At 42.2% G+C, this 12,293-nt stretch overlaps 1 protein-coding gene across 1 annotated transcript in view; it reads left to right on the forward strand.

Moving 5' to 3' along the window:
- The first annotated feature begins 406 nt into the window (after positions 1–406).
- The window catches only part of grin3bb (glutamate receptor, ionotropic, N-methyl-D-aspartate 3Bb), a 53,213-nt gene continuing 41,326 nt past the window's right edge, over positions 407–12,293 (forward strand). Inside the window, exon 1 of the mRNA XM_036519448.1 lies at positions 407–1,050. Within this exon, the coding sequence (XP_036375341.1) occupies positions 598–1,050 (453 nt within the window). The 5' untranslated portion in view covers positions 407–597. The remainder of the gene's footprint in view (positions 1,051–12,293) is intronic.

Below are 12,293 nucleotides of genomic sequence, written 5' to 3' on the forward strand. Positions count from 1 at the left end.
GGTGCAAATTTATAACAACTTGTAACGCGTTTGTTTTACTTGACTTGTGCTAATTGTGTGGTGAGATCAGACAAAATTGAACCAAAGACATCGAAACTTTATTTAGGTCAACAAATACTATTAGGGGCAATGAACCCTATCCGCTCAACACCTCCCTGGCAAAAAAACGACTGGAAAAAGCCATACACACACACACGCACATACATTATATACGTGTAATTACTGTACAATAATAGCCGTGGATAAACCCATAAACAAAAATGCACATGCAGTTTCATATCGGAATTTCACTGTTATTGATCATAGGTTACACACTCAAACAACCGTTCACTTGTTCGTATCACCGCCTCACGACATCTTCGCCGGTGTTAACGCCGAATGACAGTCGAGCGGCATCTCCGCCTTTCCAGCGTTCACCCCCCTCCCCTTCTCCACCGTATCCTCACATTCGCACTATAACTCCATCTATAGATCACCACTCATATCATCGTCAACAAAACGGAATTAAGAACAAAAGAAAGGAAAAAAGGGACAACGAAATAAGGCAAGCAATGCTATCTTCTGACAATACCTCATTCCGATTGAGAGCGAAGCAGGATGAATTTAATCTTCTCAAGATTCTTGGCATACTTTTACTTCGGGTTCCAAGTCGTTCTCCATTCCTTCATCGACCCTTGTCATCTTCATCCCCAGCCTTGCCACATCCTGGCGCAGATAGGACATACCGTGCGCCTGGGTGCTCTTCTGCCTACCCGCCAGCCGGCCAGGGTGCAGGCTGCCCTGAACCGCGCCCTCACCGGTCTGGCTCAAACTGGGGACAACTTCCTTCCATACAACCTGAGCTTGGAAATGGTGCCGCGCGAGCCCCTCAACGGAGACCCGGAGTCCCTCTTCAGGTGCGTCTGCCAGGCTATCGTTGTACAGGGGGTCTCCGCTGTGCTCGCCTTCCCCCAGACCCAGGAAGAGCTCGTACAAGTGGAATTTATGGCTTCTTTTTTGGAGATCCCTTTTATCAGCATCATTGAGCAAGGGGAACCTCTGAAAACACAGGTATGTGCTAAATTTGCATTTTAAGCATAGTTGTAATGTACATGGTTCGGAAGTTACAGGTGGTAAACTTTGGCAATTGAGCGTGCACAAATACCTCTTGGTGTTTTAACTGTTTTTTTTTTAATCAAAATATCTGCAAATTGTATTTAAGGGCAATAGGTCATCAAGATATGTAAAAGTTGCAATTCTTCATTAAGATATGATTGTATAGTCTTGATATTGCTACAAACTTTTGAAAAGTATACCGCGTCTGTGCATAAGTTCAGGGTTACCGTGTCCCTTCAATTTAATGTACAACGATGTTGGCGTTCAACTACTGGATGTGCGTTTGGAATAACAAGAGTATGTATGCATCAAAAGCTACCCATTTCTTTTCCATAACGCTCATACGCAAATTAGTGTACAGTTTCAGAAAATTCTGGAGCTCACAACAGCAGCTTCTGCGTGTGGTTTTGTAGATTTTGCATTGTCCATGACTCATTAAGTCATTCAGCTGTGAAAACGTGCGTGACCGGAGCACAATGTGTTGGGCAGTGCTGAGGCGCTCGGGTGCGCACAATAATTAGTAGCGGTGTCGTTTGCCCAAAAATATGTGTGGGTCACGATGCCAATGTCGAGGCTGCAGTTCAATAAATATACCTCTACCTTGGTAATCTCTGTGTTTTACATTTAAACATTAACATTTCGCAGTTTCACTGAACGTTTATTTATTTACGCGCCAATTTAAATTGGATTGAATTTCATATGTGTGCGGCTGATAGGTAACAATACACAGACTGTGACGCAGGCGTCAGCTTGGCAACATTGACCATATTTCACATCGCATCTTTTCAGTCGGATAGGTTTCAGTGATATTTTTTTTACCTGTGTACAATGTTTTTCTTACTGTTTCATACATAATCCTGTATTTGCGTGGGTTGCGAAAATCATATCTTTACCATTGTGTTTGCTCTACTCGTTGACATTTATGTTTTAATTACATGAGACTTAAACTACTCTTGTAGGGTCTTGCAGTACAAATTATCACTAATTCTCCCAGCAGCCAATACAAAGGCAGATGCTACTTATAGGTAGTGCGTCTGTTTAATGGCATAATGCGTGGGCACTGATGATATAATTAAATTTCATTTTCAGGCGAGATTCTGCTTAGTCATAATAAATGGCATCGCAGACTTTTCTGTAACCGAGACAGTAATATGTTTGGAATTTTCCCCCGGATATACTACAGTTTCAGTTGGATCCTGTCGTTCCTGATTTTCATAGCTATTGCACTGTAGATTATTTGCATTGTGTGGTTTTGTCTCCCCCTGATTTTCAGCCTCCCACATAAAAAGAGACAAAAAGCCCAAAACACTTGAAACTTAAAAGCATCGTCGCCAGTGTGAACGCTCGGAGCGGGATCTTGCTCTAGGGTGAGCGAGCTGCCTCTCAGATCCCTCCAGGGGCCGTGGGATCCCGCTTAGTATTCCCGGCGTAAATCCTCAGCGCAGGAGCAGTTGTGTTTCTCCAGCGGTGCAGCCAGCTGTAGGAGTCTCCTTCAGCAGAGGAAGCCCTTTATATTCAGCGCCGATGTCCCTGCACTGAAAGCGGAGAATCTCATTGTATTTTTATCGGAGAAAGGCAGTCCTTTTGGACGTGTTTAAATAAAGTTCCTTATGTAACAAAAATGTTGCGGAGATGGCTGCATTGGAGAGTCAGACTGAGAAAGCAAGAGATAAGAGATGAGAGACTTGTGAGAGGATTGTGACAAGAGATGAGAGGGCCACACTGTCAAAGATTTTCTCCCAGGTCTTAAACAGAAAAAAACTCATCACATTCATTCTGTAATTACACTTCTCTTTTGGCCCTTTTTTTATCATTACAAGTGAGTTTATATCAGCTGCCACAGTCACCTAAAACACCCAGCACAGTCAAAGCTTAATTTTCAATAAGCAGCGGAATGCTAACTTATTTACTTTGACGTACTCTGCGGTGTACCAATGGTGCACAAACACAGCATTGCTGCCATTGCAGCCTGCCAATGAGTACTTAAACGTGGTAACTAATGAGATTCTCCCTTCTAAGCTGGAAGGGTGCACTGAAAGGCTCATAGGTTCCAATATCAACCCTTCAGGCTGGTGCATTCTAAGGGCTGTCAAGTCAAGGTGTTACACCTGTTCTGAGTTTCCAATATATAGAATCCTTCAGACAGTTCCTTTGCACCCATGAGCACTCAGTCACGAAATCTATGCTTCAAGTAATGTGAGACAGGTCTCCTCCGATTTGAGCAGGCGTATCCACATCAACGGATATGCTCCTCTCTTGAGCCTCACATTGACGTGGCTACCATGATATCAGAAGAAATAACAACCTTCACTGGTAATCAGTAATCCCCATAAATAATCTTGATACACCCAAAGAATATGAGGGCCTGTCTTTCTGTATTTGTCTGCTTGTAGCTGTTTGCCTTCAGAAAACTGCAAGCAAAGGGTTGTGGTTCTGTTTGGCAGGGATCATCGATAAATTGCTGTGACTGTTTATCTGTCTGTTGCTGTATGTTTCTTTCATTATTATTTTTGTCTGGTAAGGTGCTTGTGTATCTGATGTACACTCGGCCTGTTTCCCTCAGTGTCTGTGTGTGCGGTGATGGCGTCTGTATATCAGTGTGTCTGCATCTGCATGTACTGTAGGAGCTGGCAGCATTTGCCAGTGGAAAACTGCTTACATCACAAGGTACTTTAACAAATTAAAAGAAAAAAAAAAAATCACACACTGTAAATCTTACTGCCGGCTAGGAAAAGTGCACACATTTGTCTTGTTTAATGCCTGCCCATTAAAATCACTTTGGAGGGTTCCTTAACTGACTGTGAAATTATCACTCTTGGCTGAATTTGGAATGGACCACAGCACAAAACACATAAAAAATAGACTAGCCACCTGGAAATAGTTGTCTTGTACTGTGTCTGTGCACCAATGCAGTCAATTTAGGCAGGGAATCTAGAAATATCATGTAACATAAAAGGTTCATGTCCATGGTCAGGACATATTAAATAAAGAGCATTGTGATCCTGTAAAGAGGTGTCAGTGTATCAGGTTGGTACTAGAGGGTGACACGGGAGTGGATTTTCACCCCTGTCCCATCCCACTCCCACAAAGATACTTCTGTCCTGTCTCAATCCCGGAAGAATGATTCCCGTCCCATCCCGTTCCTGTTTTGTTTAGTGGCGGGGGGGGGGGGGGGGGGGGGGGGTGGTTGGGGGGGTAGTCTTTAGGCAATGCAATGATTTTGATTTAATGTTCTCACCATCCTTTTCTTAGATTGCTTTGTGTTCTACTGCACAGTTTTTTATTCACACCATTTGGCCAGTACGTTGGCAGTACCAAGAACACTGGTTCACCTGTAGAAATATGGCATTAGGCATACATTGCCTTAACCCAAAAACCAAAATGCCTTCACTAAAGGGCACAAAAACATAAAGCTCTGTCAGTGTGTTACATGGATCATTGTCCTTTACTCTGCGTTGCAATGCTGTCTTCCCCCAATCTGACTGCGACTCCATTGTTGGCCATGGCATTTTTTTGGTGGCTGTATCATGTGTCGTCAATCCACACATGTCATGTACTGGGCAGGTGGCTGCCTGCAACCAACCAGCAACCAGCCACCAGAGCAGACAGGAGAGAATAAAAAAGACAACAACTAGCATTATGTTCAAAATAGGGTTGTCAAAATAGCACGTTAATTTTGGTTAATTAATTATAGAAAAAACAACACGTCAAAAAAATTAACGCAGATTAATTGCGCTCTACATGCCCCTTGACCCCATGCATCACTGTGCATTTAAGCAATGTCACAGAGGGAGTGCTGCTATACTGAATATCAGCACGGCTGTGATTCTGTCGTAGGTACAAGTCCGCAAGCCGAGTGCCGAAGATAATCACAGCCATGCTGACAGGGATGCCGGTTCCCTAGCTTCCTGCTTTTTATCATACATGAAAAGGCTAGCTAGCTACTTTCTTTCATACCTGACAGCAGGTTCGCCAGCTACTTTTTATCATACACGTTGTCAGGCAGCACAGGCTAGGACTCAGTCGCAGACCCAAAAAACGCGAGGGCAGAGAAACACACGGCAGAATCAAAAACCAGGACACAGGCAGGGTCAAAACCAGAGAGGCAGTCCGAGGGCAAATCCAAAAACGGGAAAGTCAGAACGGGCAGGGTCGGAAAACGGGAGGGCACGATCAGGCGAACAAAGCAAAGTGGCAGGCAAAAAACGGAGTCAAAAACAGGCAGGTCGAAATCACAAAAACAGCGAACAAAGATAACGCGGGGACGAAACAGGCGAAAAACACTGTGACGAACTAGCAAAGACTGCACAGCGAGCAGGGCATATAAAGGGACAGACCGACGAGGGGATGAGATGCAGGTGCGCAGGTAACCAGGCGGAGACAGGGCGGAGAGAAGGGCCGGGCAGAAACACAAGGGAAAAAGGGAAAAAAAACCAAAAGCGCAGGGCTAGGAGGCGGGAGCACTGACACACGTAAAGGCTAGCTATAAAATAGGCAAGCAAGCCACTTTTAATATTAATATGTGATATAGGCAAATAATGATATATGCGATGAATTCAGATTACTTAATCACAAAGCATATAATTAATGATTAATATGATTTTTTTTTTTTAATCGCTTGACAGCCCTAGTTCAAAATAAAGAAAACAGTGTTTTTTCATATTAGAACTGCATATTTATATATAAAAACTGACCTATTGTTATTAGGATTCCCATATCGCCCACTCCTGTTGACTTTTCTTCCTGTCCCGTCCCAGTCACGTGATGAATCGTGAAATTCCCCATTCCCCATCCTGCGGGAATCCCATAGGAATCCCGCAACCCACAGGATTCCCAAAAAAATGTCAGCCTCTAGTGGGTACAGGATTTGTCCATAGACTCAGAGGGTCGATGATCGATCTGTACTTACCTCTCTGAGCACCTTTTCCACATATACCCGAAACCCCCATCCCCCAGTCCCCCGCTCAGCCTAAAAGCTCCAGTTGGTCAGCAATGTAGCCAGTGTCATCAACCAAAAACATAATGGAAGTGAGGAAGAGAAGGCATGCAGATGACATACTTCAGACTGGATTTCCTTAGCTGAAGTGCCTTTGAGATGATGAACAAGCCAGGGACTGAGAGATCAGTGACTGCTCTGGGACTTGGCTCTGCCTCGTTGTACTTTATTGTGCTGAGACTGTCCCTGCTTTGGTGATGAAATGTTAGGGGTAACAAGCGTTGTGTCTCTGAGAAATGAAATCTGTTATCCTAAGCTCACAAAGTTTGTTTCCTGGGTGAGTTTGCTGTATATGTTTCATAATTGACAGAATGCTGGAATTTGCACTTGAATTGATTATTTTATTTCTGTCTAACGACTATCGATTATGACTGAAGATCTGCCACTGTGCCTTAAAATATCTGAAATTCAGTTTGGGCATGTAATCAGAATCTAATTGTTTGCTTGAAAGACATATAGGTACTGAATATGATGTGCTGTCAGCATTCAAATTTTCTGCCTTTTATGGTTCTGAAAAGACTCAGCATTGCTAATATAGTGTGATGAAAGGTATGACCCTACCCCACCTGCAAATTAATTTTTCATTATTGAGTAAAATATTGACTACAGTATCTGTCTCACAGTTTTTAAACCACTCAGTCACTGAACTTTATATAATAATCTGTTCCTGTGGACTCCAGAGAATGTTTTTTGATGAAAAAATTGATTCTAACAAAACTCAGAGGTTCCTCCTTTGAGTGAGATCCCATTCTAATCCCAAGACTTTACCGGATTTTGTTTTGGAGCGGTTCATAGCCAGTTGCATTCTGTGAAGGTTATTACGTTTAATGAAACTCCAGCTCCAGAGAGATGATTTTCATGTCTGAAAAGAAACACATATTAAAGATGAATGGATCTGGCCCACGGATACAATAGAAATCCTACACTGCCCAACAGCTCAGGGCAAATGAACTTTAAAAAGGTTAACTCTTTTGCTTATGCAACTTCTCCAAGATTGCATATAATTAGGATTATCTAAAAGGAAGGTTCCACACAGCTTTGTGAGAGGGCAAAAAAAAAAACCCGGGTGTGAAGGCTCTCTTTTCTGCGTGTTTCTTATTCTCCAATCCAGGCTTTGCTGCCAGCAGCAGAACTTCAGCTCCCATAGTCGTCATGGCAGGCCAGTACATTAGTGAAAGAGGTTTGACTCAGTCAAGCTCCTGAGCACCAAAGATAGAAACTGCTTTCGCAGTGGCAGGCCGAGCTCCCCGCTCAGAGGACAAAGGAAAGGAAGAGCCACTATTAAAACTTTCTGCAGGACTTTGGCACTTACTACACTGGAGACGATGACTCATCAAAGAGGATTTGCTGTGCTAATGTCTTACAAAGGTGATTAGAAAAGATAGAGCAGGGTTAACATCCTAATTCTACTATTTATCCTTTAAGGCACATACTATTTCAAGATATTCACTTTCAGGATTTGCCACAGTGTCTCTGCACTTTGGCACAGTAGGTCTATTGTTCACCAGTATCATCTGCTATGCCATAGCTACTCTTGTTTCTTCAGATAGTTATGACACCCTGCTTCGCATCTACAAGTACTGTATTGTACAAAGTACAAATACCAATACATCACAATTTCATTCCCATACACGATGCACATTATTGTTGTTTGCACTACCACACACACCTGCACTTTATGTATATTGTTTGTCTTTTATGTAATCTGTGTATTTCTTGTATATTGTGTATTGTCTGTAAATAATATGTACATTGTCTGTATATTGTCTGTATTGCTTGAGAGACACCAATGACCAGAACCAAATTCCTTGTGTGTGAAGAATGCAATTATGATGAGTAAAATATCATTAAAGTATTCAAATAAAAACACATAAATAAATTTCCCTGTCACACCACACCTCTCAAAGACTACATATGAACAAACCAAACACACCTTCGCACATACAGTCTCTCTCTCTCTCTCTCTCTCTCTCTCACACACACACACACACCTTATAATAGCAACACCTCTGTATGTGTGGAGTTACTGCCTGTGTCCTAATAACTTCATCAGTGTACAACATCAGTGGTATAAAAACAGGTGTGAAATACCTGTGGGAGATAACCTGTAATGGCTGCCAGGTGTGCTGGAGCGATAGACAGAACTGCTTCATGTGCCCAGGGCTTCACAGTGTGCTATCTACACCTGATATACCTGAGTGACTGGCTGCTGAAAGTAGGAGTGACCTGGTTTTTCACAGCAGGGTGTGTATATGAGGGTGGACACTATTATGCATATGTTTACAACTGTGAACTCCTTCCAGATGCTCACTGAGATTACCAGCCCTTATCTCCATCCATTAAGGATGTCTTCAAATGACACAGCTATTAATACATAATGTGTTTAGTCATTGAAGCACATTTAAGCGATACAGTTGATGATTTACCAATAAAGCTGCTTACCGTACACTACTTTTTGACCCAAATGTACTAAACATGTAAGAGACAAGATGCTGATTCACCTTAGATGCTGTAATTTAGTGGTAAAGAAGAGCTAAGGCCTTCTTGATAGCTGAAATTATTGTAAATGTTAATTAAAAGAAATTCTTCCGATGAAACTCCAGAAAAACATTGTGCTCCTCCATCCTCCGGGTCCTCTCAGCATGCAGCTCACAGAGGAGCAAACTGGGCACAGCGTTTGGCTTGGATCTGCACCATGTTGGCATCAGATTAGTGGAGCTGTTAAACAATGACAGTGACGCATGAGTTCGGTGAACAATTGCACAGCGCAGCCTCAGATTTGGCTTTCAGCGCACCGAGTCTTCTGTCCCGTCGCTGCCAGTTACATCTTTAGCACGTGCCGTTTCTGTTCTTTTGCCATTTAAATGAGCAAAGTAAATTAAATTCCCATTGGGTAAATGACGGTCTCTTAAACGGGGGGGCCCCTCTTTTGTCTGTAAATAATGCTTACTATTTTGATCGGTCTTTTCCCTGATGTGAATGGTGTCTACTGTTTCCCAAAATCAATATTCCCATTTGTTGTTCTTTTAGGGTTTATTGATCCCAGTGGTCAGTAAGTATGTAGGGATTATTCAAGGCATCTTATGCATACATTCATGACGATACATTTGCCTGAGCTCGAAAACCCTCAAGACTGATTTAGGAGATTGCTGAAAGTATACCTGAGTCATTCTTTTCCTACTACTACTTCAAAGACAGTGCAGAATGAGCATGGTGGGATCAAAATTTGATCATGATGAGATCCCTCCAGGTATCTCCACCACAATGTGTCCATCTTATTGGCACAATGCTTGTCCCTTTGTGAAACTATGGGAATTTATGCGGCTCACGAACTGTTCAATTACAGCTGGAAGTTTCTGCCAAATAAACAGGCAAACAAAACAAAGTCAGCAGGTCCCACTTTATATTGACCTGCTTTACTGTACAGTCACTGGGCATGCTCAGTGAATTTCAGCCATGTCATACTTTCAGTGTCATCCTTAATTTATTGCGCATACCTATTGACCCATTGTTACTCCCAGAAGCCTTTCTCCCTCTGACTTATTGAGAATTAATTCAGCTGCCTGGCTTTTACAGAGGGAACACAATCAGGACCGTATATTTGCTGGATGGACCCTGCTGGCATCTCACTTGAGAGATTATGCATTGTCTTCCCTCAGACTGCAAACAGCCTTTTGGCAGATGCCATGCGCACTGTATTCTGCACAAGCTGCTTAGCCTGCCAAAGACTCCCCAGCAACATTGCCATACAGCCTGTATCATAATGCAACCTTTAGCCATGTCACACTCCCCTTCAGGTTGTAACCACCATGTCTTCATTTCTGGATTCAAACTAACCTGATGTGGCACAGGTACAGTTTTCAGGCCACTCCCACCGCTGACCAAGCTACATCAGTTTTCTTGACACCCCGTTTCTTGCATTCACCAGGCATCACTGCTGGTGTTTGTTTGGGTAAACAAAGAACACATTTTCTCTGTGTGTTTATTCGAGAGGAATTACCCATAGATATGCAGGGCTAAAATCAAAGCCAACAATAGAGAGAAGTGAGCCAAGAGAACCAGTTTACCACCGATACATCCTGCATAAACATCTTAGACAAACAAAGGAGGGGTGGACATGTTTCTAACCATCTGCCTCTGTCAGAGTCTCCGTTTGCATCATCTTACAGATACAGCAACTGACAGGCAAGAGCCGAGGGTTGTGCTTTGGAAGGCTCTGCAAGGTTTTATTCCAGCAACTTTGCAAACAGTAATTCATGCAATCCTTTAATTAGCACAATGCATTTCTTGATATATAAAAAAAGAATCAGTTGCTAGAATGTTACTCAAGATAAAGCCAAATTTCCATATGCAAACTGGAAAGGAAATTATTACTCTGTTGATGATTAGTTACTGAGATAGCAACTGAGATTGGAACCTGTCAATTATTTTGAGGCAGGGGGCCATCCATTCTGTGGATGGCAAATTCCCTCAGTGTATGAGAATCAATGACAAAAGGAAACCAACTCCAGGGAATACCAATACTGGTAATAGGAAATACATCAAAAATAGTAAAGGAACAGCTAACTCTTTCCTATTCAGGGAAAAGGTAAAGGGAAAGTGAAGAGGAGAATAAAAGGATTGAGAAGCTCATTATCCAGTCAAAACTTATCTATTGCAGCTATTTTAATTACAATACAATACAAACAGAATGTCCATTGAATCATTTATCACTGCAACACATCTCAATGAAAAAGAACAGCAACAACAATCAGGCAAATCCTGTAAAAAAAGCAAAGAAAAACATCTTAGGCATTTAGCAAGAAGGATCTAAGGGAGAGATTGAGAAGAACAAGAGAGGGAAAGAGGGTCATTTGGAGTCATTGCACACCACATTTTTCCACAGCAAGCAGGTAATCTTTGACAGCTGTAAATGTTGATGTTAATTCTTATAGATCTAATCATAATCACAGTCATTTTTTGATGTTCTTAGTCTCTCACAGAGCAGATTAAAAATAGCTCCTCTCAGTTTGGGGAAAGTCTGACCTGCCTGATGTATCTTGATCTTGATTGTTAACTTAAATGGCAAGCTGAGAGCAAAGAGGAAGATTGAGTCACGCTTGCCACTGAAATTCTGTGAAAAAAATCTGAGAGGCTGCATGCTAGAGCTCTAAGTGCGAACAATTTTTTTTTTTTTTGATGTAGCAGTGATAGGCAGCATGGAATTAGAACAGTTCGTCCCTTTTCAGAAGTATTCTGCATGCTTATTTATTAATATTACCAAATTATCATGCAATAATCCATCTCTGGTAGTTCAATGTATGCCCCTTTTAAACTCCCTTTCCGCTGGCATGCCATACTGTAAAATTTAGTAAAACCTCTATGTGTTTCTGTTACTGAGGAGCCTGACAATGAAGTTTATGATCCTGTAACTTAGCTGGTGCCATTCCACTGAGATAAAGCCTGTAGGCGGAGTTGGTGAAGGGCATCCTTCACAGCAGGTGTAGCCTAATGTCACATTCTGTGAAATGCATATTGTCATCACTATAACATCCTACCACTAACAGAAAGGAATATGACTCCACAAAGGTAAACAGATCTTGCCTTCAGAATTTTTAGAGATAAACCATAGTTGTCTCTGTAGATGGTTAGATTTCTTTTTATTCATCGTCCACAGTCTTAACAGCCAACTGTAGAATGAGGCTGAAACTATAAGAGAATTTTTCCCAGCTCCCTGTGCAACACTGTGGCTATCCCTATATTGCTCTGTAGAGGCAGCAATGTGTGTGTGTGTTTTTTTTTTTTTTTGGTAAAAGTGCGAATGCCTCAAAGCCCTTTGTGTTCACATCGCACGCTATTGTACGTCATTCACTTTCTGGTAAGGAATGATTGGTAAGCATTTCTGTGTCAACAAGTATTAAGTCCTGTCAGGTCTGTGCTCCCGGGTTCTATTGTGGAGGATCTTCTAGTTTCTTAAAAGGCAGACATTTCCTGGTAGCTGCTCACCTTGAAATCACCTGGGCGCACCATGGCATACTAATGGAAAAGGGGTATTAGTGTCTGATTTACTGTTCTGGGGGTCTATGCCCACTGTAAGATGCCTTTGTACGTGTCATGTTTATTTCAGGAATTAAAGGGTCATCAGTAGGTATGAAGAGGTACTTTAACTGATGCATGTGGTAATAGAACTTAATGAGTTTTGTGTGCCATTCCTCTGTCCACC

Source organism: Megalops cyprinoides, chromosome 2, assembly GCF_013368585.1.
Source record: "Megalops cyprinoides isolate fMegCyp1 chromosome 2, fMegCyp1.pri, whole genome shotgun sequence".
Classification (NCBI taxonomy): domain Eukaryota; kingdom Metazoa; phylum Chordata; class Actinopteri; order Elopiformes; family Megalopidae; genus Megalops; species Megalops cyprinoides.